This window comes from Pseudophryne corroboree, chromosome 6 (assembly GCF_028390025.1).
Source record: "Pseudophryne corroboree isolate aPseCor3 chromosome 6, aPseCor3.hap2, whole genome shotgun sequence".
Lineage (NCBI taxonomy): Eukaryota > Metazoa > Chordata > Amphibia > Anura > Myobatrachidae > Pseudophryne > Pseudophryne corroboree.
The window spans coordinates 445878428-445902394 of record NC_086449.1 but is presented as its reverse complement, the minus strand read 5'-3'; the positions used below and the strand labels follow the sequence as shown (position 1 = coordinate 445902394).

Sequence of the window (23967 nt, the reverse complement as noted above, 5' to 3'; positions counted from 1 at the left end):
ACGAGCGTACACAATAAGGAAGGATTTATGAATCCCGGGTAAGACTCATACCAGCCACACCAATCACACCGTACAACCTGTGATCTAAACCCAGTTAACAGTATGATAACAGAGGAGCCTCTGAAAGATGGCTCCCTACAACAATAACCCGATTTAGGTAACAATAACTATGTACAATTATTGCAGATAATCCGCACTTGGGATGGGCGCCCAGCATCCACTACGGACTCCGAGAAATAGAATTATCGGTAAGTAAATTCTTATTTTCTCTATCGTCCTAGTGGATGCTGGGGTTCCTGAAAGGACCATGGGGATTATACCAAAGCTCCCAAACGGGCGGGAGAGTGCGGATGACTCTGCAGCACCGAATGAGAGAACTCCAGGTCCTCCTTAGCCAGGGTATCAAATTTGTAGAATTTTACAAACGTGTTCTCCCCCGACCACGTAGCCGCTCGGCAGAGTTGTAATGCCGAGACCCCTCGGGCAGCCGCCCAAGAAGAACCCACCTTCCTTGTGGAGTGGGCATTTACCGATTTTGGCTGTGGCAGGCCTGCCACAGAATGTGCAAGCTGAATCGTACTACAAATCCAGCGAGCAATAGTCTGCTTAGACGCAGGAGCGCCCAACTTGTTGGGAGCATATAGTATAAACAGTGAGTCAGATTTCCTGACTCCAGCTGTCCTTGAAATGTATATTTTTAAAGCTCTGACAACGTCCAACAACTTGGAGTCCTCCAAGTCACTTGTAGCCGCAGGCACTACAATAGGCTGGTTCAGATGAAATGCTGACACCACCTTAGGGAGAAAATGCGGACGAGTCCGCAGTTCTGCCCTGTCCGAATGGAAAATCAGATATGGGCTTTTGTAAGATAAAGCTGCCAGTTCTGACACTCTCCTGGCCGAAGCCAGGGCTAGTAGCATGGTCACTTTCCATGTGAGATATTTCAAATCCACATTTTTTAGTGGTTCAAACCAATGAGATTTGAGAAAGTCCAAAACAACATTGAGATCCCACGGTGCCACTGGAGGCACCACAGGGGGCTGTATATGCAGTACTCCCTTAACAAAGGTCTGGACTTCAGGAACTGAAGCCAATTCTTTCTGGAAGAAAATCGACAGGGCCGAAATTTGAACCTTAATAGATCCCAATTTGAGACCCATAGACAATCCTGATTGCAGGAAATGTAGGAATCGACCCAGTTGAAATTCCCCCGTCGGAGCACTCCGATCCTCGCACCATGCAACATATTTTCGCCAAATGCGGTGATAATGTTGCGCGGTTACTTCCTTCCTTGCTTTAATCAAGGTAGGAATGACTTCTTCCGGAATGCCTTTTCCCTTTAGGATCCGGCGTTCAACCGCCATGCCGTCAAACGCAGCCGCGGTAAGTCTTGAAACAGACAGGGACCCTGCTGAAGCAGGTCCCTTCTCAGAGGTAGAGGCCACGGATCCTCCGTGATCATCTCTTGAAGTTCCGGGTACCAAGTCCTTCTTGGCCAATCCGGAGCCACTAGTATCGTTCTTACGCCTCTTTGCCGTATAATTCTCAATACTTTTGGTATGAGAGGCAGAGGAGGAAACACATACACCGACTGGTACACCCAAGGCGTTACCAGCGCGTCCACAGCTATTGCCTGCGGATCTCTTGACCTGGCGCAATACCTGTCCAGTTTTTTGTTGAGGCGAGACGCCATCATGTCCACCATTGGTCTTTCCCAACGGGTTACAAGCATGTGGAAAACTTCTGGATGAAGTCCCCACTCTCCCGGGTGAAGGTCGTGTCTGCTGAGGAAGTCTGCTTCCCAGTTGTCCACTCCCGGGATGAACACTGCTGACAGTGCTATCACATGATTCTCCGCCCAGCGAAGAATCCTTGCAGCTTCTGCCATTGCACTCCTGCTTCTTGTGCCGCCCTGTCTGTTTACATGGGCGACTGCCGTGATGTTGTCCGACTGGATCAACACCGGTTTTCCTTGAAGCAGAGGTTCTGCCTGGCTTAGAGCATTGTAGATTGCTCTTAGTTCCAGAATGTTTATGTGAAGAGACGTTTCCAGGCTCGACCACACGCCCTGGAAGTTTCTTCCTTGTGTGACTGCTCCCCAGCCTCTCAGGCTGGCGTCCGTGGTCACCAGGATCCAATCCTGTATGCCGAATCTGCGGCCCACCAATAGATGAGCACTCTGCAACCACCACAGAAGAGATACCCTTGTCCTTGGAGACAGGGTTATCCGCTGGTGCATCTGAAGATGCGACCCTGACCATTTGTCCAGCAGATCCCTCTGGAAAACTCTTGCGTGGAATCTGCCGAATGGAATTGCTTCGTAAGAAGCCACCATTTTTCCCAGGACTCTTGTGCATTGATGTACAGACACCTTTCCTGGTTTTAGGAGGTTCCTGACAAGTTCGGATAACTCCTTGGCTTTTTCCTCCGGGAGAAAAACCTTTTTCTGAACCGTGTCCAGAATCATCCCTAAGAACAGCAGACGTGTTGTCGGAATTAACTGGGATTTTGGAATATTCAGAATCCACCCGTGCTGCTTTAGCACTTCTTGAGACAGTGCTAGTCCCATCTCTAGCTGTTCTCTGGACCTTGCCCTTATTAGGAGATCGTCCAAGTATGGGATAATTAATACGCCTTTTCTTCGAAGAAGAATCATCATCTCGGCCATTACCTTGGTAAAGACCCGAGGTGCCGTGGACAATCCAAACGGCAGCGTCTGAAACTGATAGTGACAGTTCTGTACGACGAACCTGAGGTACCCCTGGTGTGAGGGGTAAATTGGAACGTGGAGATACGCAACCTTGATGTCCAAGGATACCATAAAGTCCCCTTCTTCCAGGTTCGCTATCACCGCTCTGAGTGACTCCATCTTGAACTTGAACTTTTTTATGTACAGGTTCAAGGATTTCAGATTTAGAATAGGTCTTACCGAGCCATCCGGCTTCGGTACTACAAATAGAGTGGAATAATACCCCTTTCCTTGTTGTAAAAGGGGTACCTTGACTATCACCTGCTGAGAGTACAGCTTGTGAATGGCTTCCAAGACCGTCACCCTGTCGGAGGGGGACGTTGGTAAAGCAGACTTCAGGAAACGGCGAGGTGGAGACGTCTCTAGTTCCAACCTGTAACCCTGAGATATTATCTGCAGGATCCAGGGATCCACCTGCGAGTGAGCCCACTGCGCGCTGAAATTCTTGAGACGACCCCCCACCGCCCCCGAGTCCGCTTGAGAAGCCCCAGCGTCATGCTGAGGCTTTTGTAGAAGCGGGGGAGGGCTTCTGTTCCTGGGAAGGAGCTGCCTGTTGCAGTCTCTTCCCCTTTCCTCTGCCTCGTGGCAGATATGAATATCCCTTTGCTCTCTTGTTTTTAAAGGAACGAAAGGGCTGCGGCTGAAAAGTCGGTGTCTTTTTCTGTTGGGGAGTGACTTGAGGTAAAAAGGTGGATTTCCCGGCTGTAGCCGTGGCCACCAAATCCGATAGACCAACACCAAATAACTCCTCCCCTTTATACGGCAAAACTTCCATATGCCGTTTTGAGTCCGCATCACCTGACCACTGTCGCGTCCATAAACTTCTTCTGGCCGAAATGGACATAGCACTTACCCGTGATGCCAGTGTGCAAATATCCCTCTGTGCATCACGCATATAAAGAAACGCATCCTTTATTTGCTCTAAAGACAGTAAAACATTGTCCCTATCCAGGGTATCAATATTTTCAATCAGGGACTCTGACCAAGCTACCCCAGCACTGCACATCCAGGCTGTCGCTATAGCTGGTCGTAGTATAACACCTGTATGTGTGTATATACTTTTTTGGATATTTTCCATCCTCCTATCTGCTGGATCTTTAAGTGCGGCCGTCTCAGGAGAGGGTAACGCCACTTGTTTTGATAAGCGTGTGAGCGCCTTGTCCACCCTAGGAGGTGTTTCCCAGCGCGCCCTAACCTCTGGCGGGAAAGGGTATAAAGCCAATAACTTCTTTGAAATTAGCAGTTTTTTATCGGGGACAACCCACGCTTCATCACACACCTCATTTAATTCATCTGATTCAGGAAAAACTATAGGTAGTTTTTTCACACCCCACATAATACCCTGTTTTGTGGTACCTGTAGTATCAGCAATATGTAACGCCTCCTTCATTGCCAAAATCATATAACGTGTGGCCCTACTGGAAAATACGGTTGATTCGTCACCGTCGCCACTGGAATCAGTGCCTGTGTCTGGGTCCGTGTCGACCGACTGAGGTAACGGGCGTTTTACAGCCCCTGACGGTGTTTGAGGCGCCTGGACAGGTGCTGATTGATTGTCCGGCCGTCTCATGTCGTCAAACGACTGCTTTAGCGCGTTGACACTATCCCGTAATTCCATAAATAAAGCCATCCATTCTGGTGTCGACTCCCTAGGGGGTGACATCCCCATATTTGGCAATTGCTCCGCCTCCACACCAATATCGTCCTCATACATGTCGACACACACGTACCGACACACAGCAGACACACAGGGAATGCTCTTAAAGAAGACAGGACCCCACTAGCCCTTTGGGGAGACAGAGGGAGAGTTTGCCAGCACACACCAAAAGCGCTATATATGACAGGGATAGCCTTATAATAAGTGCTCCCTATATAGCTGCTTTAATATATATAATTTTGCCACAATTTTGCCCCCCCTCTCTTGTTTTACCCTGTTTCTGTAGTGCAGTGCAGGGGAGAGCCTGGGAGCCTTCCTGACCAGCGGAGCTGTGTGAGGAAAATGGCGCTGTGTGCTGAGGAGATAGGCCCCGCCCCTTTTTCGGCGGGCTCGTCTCCCGCTTTTTAACGGATTCTGGCAGGGGTTAAATATCTCCATATAGCCCCCGGAGGCTATATGTGAGGTATTTTATGCCAAAAAACAGGTTTACATTGCTTCCCAGGGCGCCCCCCCCCCAGCGCCCTGCACCCTCAGTGACTGCCGTGTGAAGTGTGCTGAGAGCAATGGCGCACAGCTGCAGTGCTGTGCGCTACCTTAAGAAGACTGAGGAGTCTTCTGCCGCCGATTCTGGACCTTCTTCTCTTTTCAGCATCTGCAAGGGGGCCGGCGGCGAGGCTCCGGTGACCATCCAGGCTGTACCTGTGATCGTCCCTCTGGAGCTAATGTCCAGTAGCCAAAGAAGCCAATCCATCCTGCACGCAGGTGAGTTCACTTCTTCTCCCCTAAGTCCCTCGTTGCAGTGATCCTGTTGCCAGCAGGACTCACTGTAAAATAAAAAACCTAAGCTAAACTTTTCTAAGCAGCTCTTTAGGAGAGCCACCTAGATTGCACCCTTCTCGGACGGGCACAAAAACCTAACTGAGGCTTGGAGGGGGGTCATAGGGGGAGGAGCCAGTACACACCACCTGATCATAAAGCTTTACTTTTTGTGCCCTGTCTCCTGCGGAGCCGCTATTCCCCATGGTCCTTTCAGGAACCCCAGCATCCACTAGGACGATAGAGAAATATATATATATATTTTTTTTTAAATGGAATGGTAAAAATCAGAAAAAAATTTGCGTGGGGTCCCCCCTCCTAAGCATAACCAGCCTCGGGCTCTTCGAGCCGGTCCTGGTTCTAAAAATCCGGGGGAAAAACTGACAGAGGATCCCCCGTATTTTTAAACCAGCACCGGGCTCTGTGCCTGGTGCTGGTGCAAAAAATACGGGGGACAAAAATCGTAGAAGTCCCCCATATTTTTACACCAGCATCGGGCTCCACTAGCTGGACAGATAATGCCACAGCCGGGGGTCACTTTTATACAGTGCCCTGTGGCCGTGTCATTAAATATCCAACTAGTCACCCCTGGCCGGGGTACCCTGGGGGAGTGGGGACCCCTTCAATCAAGGGGTCCCCCCCAGCCACCCAAGGGCCAGGGGTGAAGCCCGAGGCTGTCCACCCCATCCAAGGGCTGCGGATGGGGGGCTGATAGCCTTGAGAAAATTGAAAGAATATTCTTTTTTCCAGTAGTAATACAAGTCCCAGCAAGCCTCCCCCACAAGCTGGTACTTGGAGAACCACAAGTACCAGCATGCGGGAGAAAAATGGGCCCGCTGGTACCTGTAGTTCTACTGGAAAAAAATACCCAAATAAAAACAGGAGACACACACCGTGAAAGTAAAACTTTATTTCACACGTCGACACACACACATACTTACTTATGTTCACACGCCGACCTCTGTCCACTTGTCCAAGTAGAATCCACGTGTACCTGTGAATAAAATTATACTCACCTGATCCAGTGTCCAGATTATAATCCACGTACTTGGCACACAAAAAAAAAAACACGAACACCCGGACCAGGCGGACTGAAAGGGGTCTCATGTTTACACATGGGACCCCTTTCCCCGAATACAGAGACCCCCCCATGAATCCTGTCACAGAAAGGTCCCTTCAGCCAATCAGGAAGCGCCACTTTTTCTCGTTTTGTTCATGTTGTTTTGTTTCTGTACATTCTAGTGCACTATAGACCTTTGTAATGCCACATAAATGGATAATAATAATAATAATAATCATTATTATTATTATTATAAGGCAGTCATCCTACTTTGTAATAATATATTACACACACATTATGTATATACCACGGATGAAAATCACAGAGTGAAACAGGCTTTTATACGTGATGTACATATATATATATATATATATATATATATATATATAAAATAAGATTTTACTTACCGGTAAATCTATTTCTCGTAGTCCGTAGTGGATGCTGGGGACTCCGTAAGGACCATGGGGAATAGTGGGCTCCGCAGGAGACTGGGCACTCTAAAGAAAGATTTAGTACTATCTGGTGTGCACTGGCTCCTCCCTCTATGCCCATCCTCCAGACCTTAGTTAAGGAAACTGTGCCCGGAAGAGCAGACCTTATAAGGAAAGGATTTTGGAATCTCGGGTAAGACTCATACCAGCCACACCAATCACACCGTATAACTTGTGATACACTTATCCAGTCAACAGTATGAACAACAACAGGGCATCAACAATGGATGCCAACATAACATAACCCATTATTAAGCAATAACTATGTACACGTATTGCAGAAAGTCCGCACTTGGGATGGGCGCCCAGCATCCACTACGGACTACGAGAAATAGATTTACCGGTAAGTAAAATCTTATTTTCTCTGACGTCTTAGTGGATGCTGGGGACTCCGTAAGGACCATGGGGATTATACCAAAGCTCCCAAACGGGCGGGAGAGTGCGGATGACTCTGCAGCACCGAATGGGCAAACTCAAGGTCCTCCTCAGCCAGGGTATCAAACTTGTAGAATTTTGCAAATGTGTTTGAACCCGACCAAGTAGCAGCTCGGCAAAGCTTTAATGCCGAGACCCCTCGGGCAGCCGCCCAAGAAGAGCCCACCTTCCTAGTGGAATGGGCTTTCACTGATTTTGGATGCGGCAATCCAGCCGCAGAATGAGCCTGCTGAATCGTCTTACAGATCCAGCGGGCAACGGTTTGCTTTGAAGCAGGAGCACCAAACTTGTTGGGGGCATATAGGATAAACAGCGATTCAGTTTTCCGGACTCCAGCCGTTCGGGCTACATAAATCTTCAAAGCCCTGACTACATCTAGTAACCTGGAATCCTCCATGTCACGAGTAGCCGCAGGCACTACAATAGGTTGGTTCAAATGAAGAGATGACACCACCTTTGGCAGAAATTGGGGACGAGTCCGCAATTCTGCCCTGTCCATATGAAAAACCAGATAGGGGCTTTTACATGACAAAGCCGCCAATTCTGACACACGCCTAGCCGAAGCTAATGCCAATAGCATGACCACCTTCCACGTAAGCTCCATGGTCTTAAGTGGTTCAAACCACTGGGATTTTAGGAAAACCAACACCACGTTGAGATCCCAAGGTGCCACTGGTGGCACAAAAGGGGGCTGAATATGCAGCACTCCCTTAACAAACGTCTGCACTTCAGGAAGAGACGCTAGTTCCTTTTGAAAGAAAATGGATAGGGCCGAAATCTGGACCTTTATGGATCCCAACTTCAAGCCCATAGTCACTCCAGACTGTAGAAAGTGCAGAAATCTGCCCAGTTGGAATTCCTCTGTAGGGGCCTTCCTGGCCTCACACCAAGCAACATATTTTCGCCATATGGGGTGATAATGCTTTGCTGTCATGTCCTTCCTAGCCTTTATCAGCGTAGGAATAACTTCCTCCGGAATGCCTTTTTCCGCTAGGATCCGGTGTTCAACCGCCATGCCGTCAAACGCAGCCGCGGTAAGCCTTGGAACAGGCAGGGCCCCTGTTGCAACAGGTCCTGTCTGAGAGGCAGAGGCCATGGGTCCACTGTGAGCATTAATTGCAATTCCGAGTACCAAGGTCTTCTTGGCCAATCCAGAACAATGAGTATTGTTCTCACTCCTCTTCTTCTTACGATTCTCAGTACCTTGGGTATGAGAGGAAGAGGAGGGAACACATAGACCGACTGGAAAACCCACGGTGTTACCAGGGCGTCCACAGCTATCGCCTGAGGGTCTCTTGACCTGGCGCAATACCGTTGCAGCTTTTTGTTGAGACGGGACGCCATCATGTCTACCTGTGGCAGTTCCCATCGATCTGTAATCTGAATGAAGACTTCTTGATGAAGTCCCTACTCTCCCGGGTGGAGGTCTTGCCTGCTGAGGAAGTCTGCTTCCCAGTTGTCCACTCCCGGAATGAACACTGCTGTCAGTGCTTGTACGTGATTCTCCGCCCAACGAAGAATCCTGGTGGCTTCCGCCATCGCGACTCTGCTTCTTGTGCCGCCCTGGCGGTTTACATGAGCCACCGCGGTGATGTTGTCTGACTGAATCAGCACCGGTTGGTTGAGAAGAAGGGGCTCCGCTTGACTCAGGGCGATGAATATGGCCCTTAGTTCCAGGATATTTATGTGCAGACAAGTTTCCTGACTTGACCACAACCCTTGGAAGTTTCTTCCCTGAGTGACTGCCCCCCACCCTCGGAGGCTCGCATCCGTGGTCACCAGGACCCAGTCCTGTATGCCGAATCTGCGGCCCTCGAGAAGGTGAGCACTCTGTAGCCACCACAGAAGAGACACCCTGGGGGACAGGGTGATCAGCCGATGCTTCTGAAGATGCGATCCGGACCATTTGTCCAACCGATCCCATTGAAAGATCCTCGCATGGAACCTGCCGAAGGGAATGGCCTCGTATGATGCCACCATCTTTCCCAGGACTCGCGTGCAGTGATGCACCGACACCTGTTTTGGTTTTAAGAGGTCTTTGACTAGAGTCACAAGCTCTTGAGCCTTCTCCGTCGGGAGAAACACCTTCTTCTGGTCTGTGTCCAGAATCATGCCCAGAAAGGGCAGACGCGTCGTAGGAATCAGCTGCGACTTTGGGATATTCAGAATCCAGCCATGCTGTTGCAACACCTCCTGTGAATGCGCTACGCTGATCTGCAACTGCTCCCTCGACCTCGCCTTTATGAGGAGATCGTCCAAGTATGGGATAACTGTGACTCCCTGCTTTCTCAGGATCACCATAATTTCTGCCATTACCTTGGTAAATATTCTCGGTGCCGTGGACAGACCAAACGGCAACGTCTGGAATTGGTAATGACAGTCCTGTACCACAAATCTGAGGTACTCCTGATGAGACGGATAAATGGGGACATGCAAGTAAGCATCCTTGATGTCCAGAGACACCATAAAATCCCCCTTTTCCAGGCTTGCAATGACCGCTCTGAGCGATTCCATTTTGAACTTGAATCTTTTCAGATAAATGTTCAGGGACTTTAAATTTAATATAGGTCTGACCGAACCGTCCGGTTTCGGTACCACAAACATTGTGGAATAGTATCCCTTCCCCTGTTGAGGAAAGGGAACCTTTACCACCACCTGCTGGAGAAATAGCTTGTGAATCGCCGCTACCACTACTTCCCTTTCTATGGGAGAAGCTGGCAGGGCCGATTTTAGGTAACGTTGAGGGGGCATCACCTCGAATTCCAGCTTGTATCCCTGAGACACAATTTGTATAGCCCAGGGATCCACCTGTGAGCGAACCCACTGGTGGCTGAAATGTCGGAGACGCGCCCCCACCGCTCCTAGCTCCACCCGTGGAGCCCCAGCGTCATGCGGTGGATTTAGTGGAAGCCGGGGAGGACTTCTGTTCCTGGGAACTAGCTGTAAGGTGCAGCTTTTTTCCTCTGCCCCTGCCTCTAGCAAGAAAGGAAGCACCTCTGACCTTCTTGCTTCTTTGTGCGTGAAAGGACTGCATTTGGTAATACGGTGCTTTCTTCGGTTGTGGGGGAATATATGGCAAAAAGTTTGACTTCCCAGCAGTAGCTGTGGAAACCAGGTCCGAGAGACCGTCCCCAAACAATTCCTCACCCTTGTAAGGTAACACCTCCATGTGTTTTTTGGAGTCGGCATCACCTGTCCACTGCCGAGTCCACAGGACCCTCCTGGCAGAAATTGACATTGCATTAATTCTAGAGCCCAGTAGGCAAATGTCCCTCTGGGCATCCCTCATATATAGGACAGTGTCTTTTATATGCCCCAGGGTCAGCATAATAGTATCCCTGTCTAAGGTATCCATTTCCCCAGACAGATTATCTGTCCACGCTGCTACAGCACTACACATCCACGCCGACGCAATTGACGGCCTCAGTAGAGTCCCTGAATGTGTATAAACAGATTTCAGGATACTTTCCTGCTTTCTATCCGCAGGATCCTTTAGGGTGGCCGTATCCTGTGACGGCAGGGCCACCTTCTTTGATAAGCGTGTCAGAGCTTTATCTACCCTAGGGGAGGATTCCCAGCGCACCCTGTCCTCAGGCGGGAAAGGGTACGCCATAAGTAACCTTTTGGAAATCAGGACTTTCTTATCAGGGGAATCCCACGCTGTTTCACATAACTCATTTAACTCATGTGAAGGGGGAAAAGTCACTTCTTGCTTTTTCTCCCCATACATATAAACCCTCTTGTCAGGGACAGGGTTCACCTCTGATATGTGTAAAACAGCCTTCATCGCTATAATCATATAACGTATAGCTTTTGTCATTTTTGGTTGCAATTTTGCATCATCGTCGTCGACACTGGAGTCAGAATCCGTGTCGACATCTGTGTCAACCATTTTGGATAATGGGCGCTTTTGAGACCCTGAGGGCCTCTGTGCTGTAGGATCAGGCATGGGTTGAGACCCTGACTGACCCGAGGTATCCAACCTTTTATGTAAGGAGTTTACATTATCATTTAACACCTTCCACATATCCATCCAATCAGGTGTCCGCACCGTCTGTGGCGACACGTCAGTCAACTGCACTTGCTCTGCCTCCACATAGCCCTCTTCGTCAAACATGTCGACACACGCGTACCGACACACCACACACACAGGGGAATCTCTAAATGAGGACAGGACCCCCAAAAGGCCTTTTGGAGAGACAGAGAGAGAGTTTGCCAGCACACACCCCAGCGCTATATAACCCAGGGATTACACAGTAACTTAGTGTTTACCCAGTAGCTGCTGTATAATGATTAATGCGCCTAAATTTATGTGCCCCCCCCTCTTTTTTACGCCTCTACCGTGATTCTGCAGGGGAGAGCCTGGGGAGCTTCCTTTCAGCGGAGCTGTGGCAGGAAAATGGGGCTGGTGAGTGCTGAGGAAGGCGGCCCCGCCCCCTCAGCGGCGGGCTTCTGTCCCGCGATTTTTTGTAAAATACATGGCGGGGGCTCATACATATAACAGTGTGCCACTGTTTATATGCAGCATTCGCCAGGAGGTAACAATTGCTGCCCAGGGCGCCCCCCCCCCCCTGCGCCCTACAGTGACCGGAGTGTGTGGGTTAATGTGGGCGCAATGGCGCACAGCTGCAGTGCTGTGCGCTACCTCATGTGAAGACAGGAGTCTTCTGCCGCCGATTTCGATGTCTTCTCCGCTTCTGCCGGCTTCTGCCTTCTGGCTCTGCGAGGGGGACGGCGGCGCGGCTCCGGGAACGGACGACAAGGTCAGGTCCTGTGTTCGATCCCTCTGGAACTAATGGTGTCCAGTAGCCTAAGAAGCACAACCTATCCGCAGTTAGTAGGTTTGCTTCTCTACCCTCAGTCCCTCGTAGCAGAGAGTCTGTTGCCAGCAGAAGCTCTCTTCTAACTAAAATACTTTCTTATTAGCAAGCTCAGGAGAGCTCACTAAAAGCACCCAGCTCTGTCCGGGCACAGATTCTAACTGAGGTCTGGAGGAGGGGCATAGAGGGGGGAGCCAGTGCACACCAGATAGTACTAAATCTTTCTTTAGAGTGCCCAGTCTCCTGCGGAGCCCGCTATTCCCCATGGTCCTTACGGAGTCCCCAGCATCCACTAGGACGTCAGAGAAACAAAACATAACCTTTTTTCATTATCTACCCGTGTGTGCTGATCCCTCCTATCTTTTTTTTGGGATGGGTCAGCATATACATACATACACATGTACACTCCTGGATCTCCATAATTTTCCTTTGGTAATGGCATATCCTGTTTGGTTGGATAAATGTGCAGATGGTTAGGAATAATGAAAACACTCACATGGTGTCAGGACCAGTTGGGAGTTAAAGGGAATTGCAGAATATGGGTTCAAACACTGACAGATATTAGTCACAGAATAGTCAATAATTAACTTATAAAGAACATGCACATTTACTATAGAGAGACTTCTTGAAACATATTGTAACATAGGTGTTCAAGCTTTGTGAGCTAATCTAAATTTACTGTGGATAAATAAAGAACTGAATGATTTAGTTTGGTCTGCGCAGAGAAAAACCACAAAGATAAATCAAAGACAATCCATAAAAAAATAAAAAAAAACTTTTAAAAAGTTAATGTGCAGTCCTCCCACACTATTAGTTATAAGAGGAGGCCAATGTGCGCACAACAAGAATCACTGGATAATAAAATACATGCACATTTCAATAAAGAGATTGTTTAGGATTTTGATCAACCATGACAAAAGCTGATGTATCTGTCAATCATGAGCCAAAAAGATAATATTTATATTCCTTTGCAATGATAAATATTTTGAATAAGTGCTTTCTTGTGTGAAGTGCAACTGCTGATAATTACTTGCTTTGTGCATCCATTAACATTTTAGAATAAATAAAATATTTCAAATTGTGTTAATTTATGGTCAATCAAACTAGACAATCAACGGGCATAAAATATTAATTAACAAATGGGTCAATCTTAGTTGCAACACAAACCAAAATGTTAACTGGAAAACTAATTATTGAAATAGGTTATCTTCCTGAAGATTAGTTAAATTGTTTGGCTTGTATAAGCTCTATTACAGCTTTAAATCATTATGTATGTTAAAGTGAATCTCCTCAGAGGTGCCCATGCACTGTTTCATTTGGCCTCTTAACCCAAACACTGAGCAGCTGGACCACTGTTAAACTTGTCTAGAAATTCTCTAAACTGTTCTGCGGAATATGCATTTGAGAGGGTAATTGTTCAAGTCTCGCCAACGGAATTAGGTGCAAGTGTGCTGCAAGTAAAATAAAAGGCTAGTTAGGGTACATTTTATGAGGCTTTCCTTTCACAGCCATTACACCTCCGAGGAAAAACGGGAGTGTTAGCTAAATTACGCCTGAGCTGGTGGAGATCTGTTACTTTTAACAAGACAGACATTGCATTTACCATTTGTCTGCATTCATAGATCCCAATTCTGAGAATTGAGGAACAGATGTATTATTATTATTATTATTATTATTATTAATTATTTATTTATTATTATTTTATTTCTTTTTTTTCGGGGGGGGGGGGGGGGGGGGGGGGGGGCTATACACTAGGTCACTTATAGACAATAAGGCAAATGTTAGAAGAGAGCGCCCAGTGTTTTCTCTCATTTTGGCACTAGGACCACAGGCTGCTGGAGGCACAACCTTTGGCCTTGTGCACTACTTTGCATAAGCAATGTGTCCCCATGTCTTCAGCTCCAGCCTACATGTAAGTAGTATGTGCCAATGAGAGTATCCAGCAAAACTCACAAAGGGATGCCGTTTGAGGACAGTGACACCAATGGTTCTACTGCATGTATAGAGCCAGTTTGCATACTCCACTGCCACCACTGTATGTACAAACACAGGTGTGTGCTCCCATCTGTCGCACACCACCTGCGTTCCCCCTATATGTCCCTGCCTTGATCTGGTACATACATTGTATACAGTGTTGTGCACCTGTTATACATACCTACTGCATTTAATGTGTGGAATCCTGTAAACCTGATCTGTATGGTTAATAAACCTAAGTGCTGGTTAAGTTATTTACCGCCTAGCCTAAACTTCATCAGACATTGATGCCACCTACACCGTCTACAGCAGGGGTGCTCGACATGCAACCCTCCAGCCTTTGTGGAACTTCACATCCCAACATACCCTGACAGTTTTCATATTAGGGAATGCTAAAACAGAGTCTGGAGAGCCACAAGTTGGGCACCCATGATCTATAGGGTCAACGAATAATAAATTGCTTAATTGTATGATGTTCCATAATGTAATTTAAATTCTGAAAAGCTTTTTCTATTAAAAATAGAAAACTTTATTCATTGCACTCAATCAGGGCTGCCAGGTAAGGACTATTTCACCACGGACGTGAAACAGACTGTGGTGGCCCCACACCCCCTTCACAGAGGCAAAATAAACAGTGCTGCCCCCCATCCCCCTCCCACAACAGCACATGTGCTATAGCACAGCTAGGGGGTAGAGGGTGCAAAAAGTTTAGTAATGTGCTAGTAACCCTGTCAGTTGAAAAAATATCTTGTTACTTCAGTCTCATTCCCCATGTTTCTGTAGCTCCAGCCCCGCAGTGTCTCTCCAACTCCAGCCCCTTCTCTCTCTAGAGCTCCCCAGCGTCTCAATAGATCCAGCTAGCCCGCTTACTGTCTCTCCAGCCGGGCCCCCCTCTCCGAGTCCACAGACACCCGCCTACCCCCTCACCCCGCTGCGTGTTTCCAGCCAGCCCTCACAGCCCACCAACACTTCCCTTATTCTGTGTATTCTGGCTATAGCAGTCATTTTTACAATGTGTATGGCTTCCTGTGTGACTGTGGTGTGGAGTCAGTTGTGATTGATGACCAACCCAGAACAGCTTACCAGCAGTGACATTATCTGGTTGCTACCATTCATACTGTAGTAGGAGCTAGGGACGGGACTGCAGCCCGCAGTCCAAAAACCCCCACCCCCGATGGCATAACTAACTCAATGATGTACTTTTTGTTACCTAGCAGTGTAAATTCTGGCTGCTTTTGCATGTAGCCCACAAATGTTAAACAGCTTTATTTTAACACAGCAAGTTAAAACACCCCACCCAAATCTAAATCTCTCTGCACGTTACATCTGCCCATCTGCAACATGGTTTTGCCCAGTTGTGTGTTTTTTTTCTTTGTTTTGCTAACAAACCTGAATCAGGCCCAGAGTCCTGGGAGCAAAAGGCTGCATGCAATGGAACTAAGCCAAAACAAATAAATTAGCTTTTAAAGCTGAAACCCCACAGACTTTTATCATTATTCAGAGGCAGAACTCTGGGAGGCAACGGAGTCATCTGCCGCCGGGCTCCTGCTCTGAAGGGGGACACCTCTCCTCCCATTCTGTGACACCACTGAATTAAGTTAATTGATAGCTGCCGCTATCTCTTCAGTGGCCGACTTCCTCACTGGTCCCTGCACCTTACAAATCGCACCCTCTTTATTATACTGAATATGCACATTTTACAAGTATCACACCCAGGATTAGAAACCACAACCTATTACACTGGAAGCAGTCACCTTACTGATGAAGCTGTTTGCTCCTGTATAGGAAATATGAGAATTCTCACTATATGAAGTTACTTCTCTGACAATTACACGTAACTTCATATAGTTAGAATTCTCATGCTTCCTCTACAGGAGCAAATAACTCCATCAGTAAAGTGTCTGCTGTTAGTGTAACAGGTTATGGGTTCTAATACTGGGTATGACTGCTAAGAAATGTGTGATTTAAAATAAAAGACAATTAAATGTATAAATACAGTGTATACATTTTTTTTAGAACACTCCATATATGCACACACACACACACACATATATATATATATATATATATATATATACACATACATACATACATACATACACACACACACACACACACACACATACATACATACATACATACATACATACATACATTTATCTTAATATAGGAAATAGTGAGGCACCAATATCTATCTTGCCTCCGGGCAACTGTGACGAACTTATGCCACTGTCATTATTGCTATGACTACTATTGCAGTAAAAAGAGAAAATATATATATATAACAGTTTCCTTTAATTTTTTTGTTGTTTTTTTTTTTAAACTAAATTTTCTAACAACCAACAAAGTGGTATATATCAGCAGCACAGAATGAAGAGACAGAGTGAAACAATAGTGCATCACAACAAATAATAGAATTTTAATACCTACCAGTAAATCCTTTTCTCTTAGTTCGTAGAGGATGCTTCAAGAACCATGGGGTATAGACGGGATCCGCAGGAGACATGGGCACACTATAAGACTTTGAATGGGTGTGAACTGGCTCCTCCATCTATGCCCCTCATCCAGACTCCAGTTATAGGAACTGTGCCCAGGGAGACAGACATTTCGAGGAAAAGGATTTATTTAATTAACTAAGGTGAGATACACACCAGCTCACACCACTAACACGCCGTACAACATGGCATTCAACAACAACGCATGCAACGGCATGACCAACAACAGTCACAGAGTGACTAAACACAACGCAACACAAGCGTAACTATAAGCAAACTGCAGATACAGCCCGCACTGGGACTGGCGCCCAGCATCCTCTACGGACTAAGAGAAAAGGATTTACCGGTAGGTATTAAAATCCTATTTTCTCATACGTCCTAGAGGATGCTTCAAGAACCATGGGGTTTATACCAAAGCTCTAGAATGGGCAGGAGAGTGCGGATGACTCTGCAGCACCGATTAACCAAACAAGAGGTCCTCCTCAGCCAGAGTATCAAACTTGTAAAACTTTGCAAAGGTGTTTGATCCCGACCAAGTAGCAGCTCGGCAAATTTGCAACGCCGAGACTCCCCGGGCAGCCGTCCAGGATGAGCCCACCTTTCTGGTAGAATGGGCTCCCACCGATTTCGGTAACGGCAATCCTGCCGTAGAATGTGCCTGCTGAATCGTATTACAAATCCAGCGTGCAATAGTCTGCTTAGAAGCAGGAGCCCCAATCTTGTTGGGAGCCCACAGGACAAACAGAGCCTCTGTTTTCCTAATCTGCACCGTTCTGGCGACATAGATCTTCAAAGCTCTGAACACATCGAGAGACTTTGACTCCGCCAAGGCGTCAGTAGCCACTGGCACCACAATTGGCTGGTTAACATGAAATGAAGAAACCACTTTCGGCAGAAATTGCTGACGAGTTCTCAACTCCGCTCTATCAGCATGGAAAATCAAATAGGGGCTTTTGTGAGACAAAGCCGCAGACACTCGCCTTGCAGACGCCAAGGCCAAAAACATGACCACTTTCCAAGTAAGGAATTTTAACTCAACCTTGCGCAAAGGTTCAAACCAATGTGATTGCAAGAATTGCACAACATTAAGGTCCCATGGTGCCACTGGGGGCACAAAGGGAGGTTGGATGTGCAGCACGCCTTTTACGAAGGTCTGAACTTCTGGAAGGGAGACCAATTCTTTTTGAAAAAAGATCAACAAGGCCGAAATCTGTACTTTAATAGAGCCTAACTTTAGGGCCGCATCCAAACCTGCTTGTAGGAAATGGAGCAACCGCCCCAGGTGAAATTCTTCCGTAGGAACCTTCTTGAATTCACACGAGACACATATTTTCTCCAAATACGGTGGTAATGTTTTGCCGTTACTTCTTTTCTAGCCCGAAGAAGTGTAGGAATGACTTCACTGGGAATACCCTTTCGGGCTAGGATTTGGCGCTCAACTACCACGCCGTCAAACGCAGCCGCGGTAAGTCCTGATATACGCACGGCCCCTGTTGTAACAGGTCCTCCCGAAGAGGAAGAGGCCAGGGATCTTCTATGAGCAACTCCTGAAGATCTGGATACCAGGCCCTTTTTTGGCCAATCCGGAACAATGAGGATCGCCTGAACCCGTATTCTTCTTGTTAGTTTTATCACCTTTGGAATGAGTGGAAGTAGAGGGAACACACAGACAGACTGAAACACCCACGGTGTCACTAGGGCGTCCACCGCTATCGTCTGAGGGTCCCTTGACCTGGAACAATAATTCTGAAGTTTCTTGTTGAGGTGGGACGCCATCATGTCCACTTGAGGAACTCCCCAACGACTTGTCACTTCTGCAAAGACCTCTTGATGAAGACTCCACTCTCCTGGATGGAGATTGTGCCTGCTGAGGAAGTCTGCTTCCCAGTTGTCCACTCCTGGAATGAAGACCGCTGCCAGAGTGCTGGCATGTCTTTCGGCCCAGCGAAGAATCTTTTCTGCTTGCAGTATGTCGTTGTGGATGGCTCATAATTCCAGAATGTTTATGTGTAGACAAGCTTCATGACTTGACCACTTTCCCTGAAAGTTTCTTCCCTGTGTGACTGCTCCCCAGCCTCGGAGGCTTGCATCCGTGGTCACCAGGATACAATCCTGAATCCCGAACCTGCATCCCTCCAGAAGGTGAGAACTGTGCAGCCACCACAGAAGGGAAATTCTTGTCCTGGGAGATAGAATTATTTTCCGGTGCATGTCCAGGTGAGACCCGGACCACTGGTACAGCAGGTTCCACTGAAACACCCTGGCATGGAACCTGCCATACGGAATAGCCTCGTAGGCCGCCACCGTTTTCCCCAGCAACCGAGTGCAGTGAAGAACTGACACCCTTGAAGTTTTCAGAATCTGTTTTACCATGTTCTGTATTTCCAAAGTTTTTCCACTTGAAGAAAAACTCTCTGCAATTCTGTATCCAGAATCATACCCAGGAACGACAGCCGTGTCATTGGATCCAACTGTGATTTTGGCAGATTTAGGAGCCAACCGTGTTGTTGTAGAATAGTCAGTGAAAGAGCAACATTCTTAAACAATTTCTCATTGGACCTCGCCTTTATGAGGAGATCTTCCAAGTACGGGATAATTGTGATTCCCTACTTTCGCAGGAGAACCATCATTTCTGCCATTAGTTTGGTGAAAATCCTCGGAGCCGTGGACAGACCAAACGGCAACGACTGAAATTGGTAATGACAATCCTGCACAGCAAATCTCAGGTAAAGCCTGATGTGGAGGATATATGGTGACGTGTAAGTAGGCATCTTTTATGTCGACCGACACCATAAGATCCCCCTCCTCCAAACTGGAGATCACTGCTCGTAGAGACTCCATCTTGAACTTGAAATTTTTTTAGAAAGAAATTACGGGACTTTAGGTTTAGAATCGGTCTGACTGAGCCATCCGGCTTCGGGACCATGAACAGGCTCGAATAAAAACCTTCCCCCTGTTGAGACGGGGGTACCGTGACAATCATTTGATTTTGACACAACTTTAGTATTGCAGCGCTTATTATCTCCCTTTCTGGAAGAGAAGCTGGCAAGGCCAATTTGAAAAATCGGTGAGGGGGCACATCTTGAAACTAACTTGTACCCTTGGGTTACTATGTCTACTATCCAAGGATCCAGGTCCGAGTGTACCCAGACCTGACTGAAGAGTTTGAGACGTGCCCCCTCTGGAGCGGACTCCCACAGAGGAGCCCCAGCGACATGCGGTGGATTTGGTAGAAGCCGGAGAGGACTTGCCACAGCCTGTGACCTCTTTCCCCTTCCTCTCCCCCTCGCAGCAAGGAAGGAGGACTCACGTCCTTTTTTGAATTTGTTGGGCCGAAAGGACTGCATCTGCTAGTGAGGAGATTTCTTCTGCTGTGCCATAGAGACCAGGTCAGTGAGGCCGTCACCAAACAAGACCTTACCGTTAAACGGTAAAGACTCCATCGCCTTCTAAGAGTCAGCATCAGCATTCCATTGATGAATCCACAATGCTCTCCTAGCTGAGACTGCCATGGCATTGGCCCTTGATCCCAAAAGGCCAATATCCCTTACCGCTTCTTTTAAATACGCTGCAGCGTCCTTGATGTGACCCAAAGTCAAAAGCACACTATCCCTGTCCAGGTTATCTACCTCAGAGGACAAGTTATCCGCCCACTTTTCAATAGCGCTAATCACCCATGCCGCAGCAACCGCGGGCCTGAGTAGCGACCCTGTAGTGACATAAATGGATTTCAGGGTATTTTCCAGTTTACGATCCGCAGGATCCTTCAGGGCTGCCGTGTCAGGGGACGGAAGCACCACTTTTTTGGATAGACGCGATAAAGCTTTGTCTACCGTGGGGATTGACTCCCAGCTGCCCCTGTCCCCAGAGGGGAATGGATATGCCATTGGAATTCTTTTGGGAGCATGTATCTTTTGGTCAGGATTTTCCCAAGCTTTTTCAAAAAGAGCGTTCAGTTCATGAGAGGGAGGGAACGTTACCTCAGGTTTCTTTCCTTTAAACATACAGACCCTCGTATCAGGAACAGCAGGGTCCTCAGTGTTATGTAAAACGTCTTTTATCGCCACAATCATGTACTGAATACACTTAGTCAGTTTTGGATGTAATCTGGCATCACTATAGTTGACACTGGAATCAGAGTCCGTGTCAATATCTGTATCTACTATCTGGGCAAATGCACGTTTCTGCGACCCCAAAGGGGTCTGGACATGTGATAAAGCATCCTCCATGGATTTCCTCCATGTCTGGTTCTTAGACTCAGATTTATCAAATCTCTTAGCCAACTTAGTCACATTTGTATTTAAAACACTCAACATTTTGACCCAATCATCCGTCGGTGGTGCTGACACTGTCACTCTCACCGAACTGTCTGTCCCCACGCCAGCCTCCTCCTGGGAAGAGTATTCAGCCTCAGACATATCGACACACACACGTACCGACAGCCACAAACACACTGGGGCTATAGGAGACAGACCCACAGCAGAGCCTGTTAGAAAGACACAGAGAGAGTTCAGCCAGCTCACACCCAGCGCCTATCCCGGTTCTGAAGTCAGTAACAAGACTGCCCACAACTGCTAGCGCTTTTATCATATAAAATAATTCACCAATCATTCGTGCCCCCCCCCCATTTTGCACCCTGTTACTTGTACAGCAGTGTGGAGGATCAGGGCAGCGTCTCTGCAGCCTTCTGTGAAGAGAAAAATGGCGCTGGTGAGAGCTATGCGGCTAAGCCCCGCCCCTGACATGGCGTGCTTGGGTCCCGCTCAAAATTCTTTATACTGGTGGGGGTCCCTTAACAAGTGCCTGGGCACTGTTATACTCTATGCCAGTGCTATTTGAGGCCCCCCATGCTGCCCAGGGCGCCCCCTCCCTGCGCCCTGCAGTGCCGTGATCATTGTGGGAGCATGGCACACAGCATGACCGCTGCACGGTACCTCAAACGCTGTCTTCTGCCATCACTGAAGTCTTCTGATCTTCTCATACTCACCCGGCTTCAATCTTCTGGCTCTGTGAGGGGGGTGACGGCGCGGCTCCGGGAACAAGCAGCTAGGCGTACCGTAGTGATCGAACCCTCTGGAGCTAATGGTGTCCAGTAGCCTAAGAAGCAGAGCCATTGAACTCTCAAGAAGTAGGTTTGCTTCTCCCCCCTCACTCCCACGATGCAGGGAGCCTGTAGCCAGCAGGTCTCCCTGAAAATAGTAAACCTAAATAAAGTATTTTTCTGAGAAACTCAGGAGAGCTCCTCAATGTGCATCCAGTCTCACTGGGCACAGAATCTAACTGGAGTCTTGAGGAGAGGCATAGAGGGAGGAGCCAGTTCACACCCATTCAAAGTCTTCTAGTGTGCCCATGTCTCCTGCGGATCCCGTCTATACCCCATGGTTTTTGAAGCATCCCCAGCATCCTCTAGGACGTATGAGAAATCTTGATCTCGCTATGATTATATTTTATGTTGTAAATGCCAAACAGATCAAACGGTAGGCTGAATACAGTCAGTAAGAGGCTAAATAAAAGGGAATTATCCCTACATAAATGAGTAATTGGCGATGATGCAATAAATAAACTGATAAGAGCGCCATAGAAAAGAATAAATTATATTAATGGGAATAAAGAAAAAATGCAACAAGAAGAGAAAGAAAGGAGAAGAAAAGAGGAGGAGGAAGGGGGGGAGGGGTTTATATGTCGCATAAGCCATTTATTATAGATTATGCAAAATTACAAAGAATGCATGTAGCATTAATCCATGAGCATAGCTCCAAGAAAAGTAATTGCAGCAGATCAAATACTAGAGTTGAGCCAGTTCGGATTTTCAAATAAGTGGTTGATCCGGGATTGGGTAGTAATGTCCAGTATGGAGCTATAATGGCTCCAATTGCGTTGAAACCTATGTAAGCTAACTGGCGAAGATAAAACTACAGATTTTCGATCATACTATACAAGTTGGAATAGCATTTGTTGAACCATCGCCAAGGAAGGGGCCAACTTCAAGATCCAGTGTTTCAGGATCGCTTTTTTTGCAACCGTGAATATTATGGTGAACATAGGTAGTAAAGGTCTCAGAGAACGAAATTCATTCTAGAGTTGAAAGTTAATAAAAAAAACACAAAATCGGGTCCAATGTAATAAACACTGAAAAGCTATTTTTGAGAAACGCAAATAATTTTTCCAAAATAGCTATATCTTCGCACAACTCCAGAGACAACGAAACAATGTGACATGGGATGATCTGCACTTAGGGAAGAGATATTGGGTACAGGATTTAAAATGTGAGCGAATATTTGAAGGTAGTTATGCTCTATGAACCATTTCTATATGCACCTCCTGAAGATAGGCGGAACTGAGGAGTTTCATAGTGGAGTTGAGGTGAGTTAGAAGGATGACATAAGAAGTAATTTGTGGGATATCAGTTTCCTTTAATTTTAACATGTTCCTGAGGAGGGTGTAACCTGATTGCAATCTATGTCAGTCAAATACAAACCCCCACAGTAGTCATGTGATGGTAGCGGAAGGGGAATGGATTATGCTATAAATGTGCATGCTCAGAAGACGATGTTCCAAAACCTCTCTGCTCACTACATTATCTAGTGTGATTTTGATTGCCATGCAAGTCAAGTGAAGTGTGTGTGACTTTCTCACACGTAATCAGAGTGATATTGAGACAGCACAAGAGAAGAAAAGTTTAAATCTTGCATTGTATTCATAGTTGCTTACCTCTGTAACTACTGGTTGAAGAATTAATGTCTCTGGACTCATTCTAGGAATATCAATCTGAATCTGGAAAATACAAAAATTATTTGTAAAAAAAATTTCCATAGTCATTGGACTTCAACTTGCATAACTTTCTTTCCTAAACTTTGTGCTGTTGCGCTAATCCTCTAATGCATATTCTATTAATAGCTCATTTAGACAATAAGTAACTTATCCATGCTTTATTTTAATGTCACTGTAATATATTTGCATATTTATGAGTCCTCTGCTAACTGGTGAACTAAAAGAAAAGAAATATTTAAAGGGCATTTGGATCTAAATTTGAAATCACAAGCAGAATTTGCAGCTAGACTATCTTTTTGTTCGGATTGTAGAAATTCATTTAAATCACTATGAATTGTCCATAGCAAATGATGGCAGTAAATAATCTCTGGCAATGTCAATTCATTCTTAGTTTACCTAAACCTAAAATTATATAGTTTTTTAACCAACTTAAAATACAAATAATAGTAATAAGAACTAAAAAAAAAAAAGCAGCAGCATTTAAGGAGGAATTCAATTACCCACAGTAAATAAATGCGGGTGAAAGAAGGTGGTAGCCTCGGGCTCTAATGACTTTGGTGATTAAATTCCAGCCCTGTTTTAACCCGAGCGTTAACAAACAAATTCCATGAAAAGCTCACGGATTTCTGTTTAATAGGGTCATGGAACACGTTAACACCCTAGTTATTGTGTATAATTTTTCATCCATTAAGACATTTA

The 23967-nt window shown here is 46.7% G+C and overlaps 1 protein-coding gene across 3 annotated transcripts in view; it reads right to left on the bottom strand.

The window, feature by feature from the left end:
- TBC1D22A (TBC1 domain family member 22A) overlaps positions 1–23967 on the bottom strand; it is a 1169061-nt gene that overhangs the window by 764982 nt on the left and 380112 nt on the right. For all 3 annotated transcript variants that reach the window (XM_063927120.1, XM_063927118.1, XM_063927119.1), the window contains one exon: positions 23209–23271. In XM_063927120.1, coding sequence (XP_063783190.1) covers positions 23209–23271 — 63 coding nt within the window. The remainder of the gene's footprint in view (positions 1–23208; positions 23272–23967) is intronic.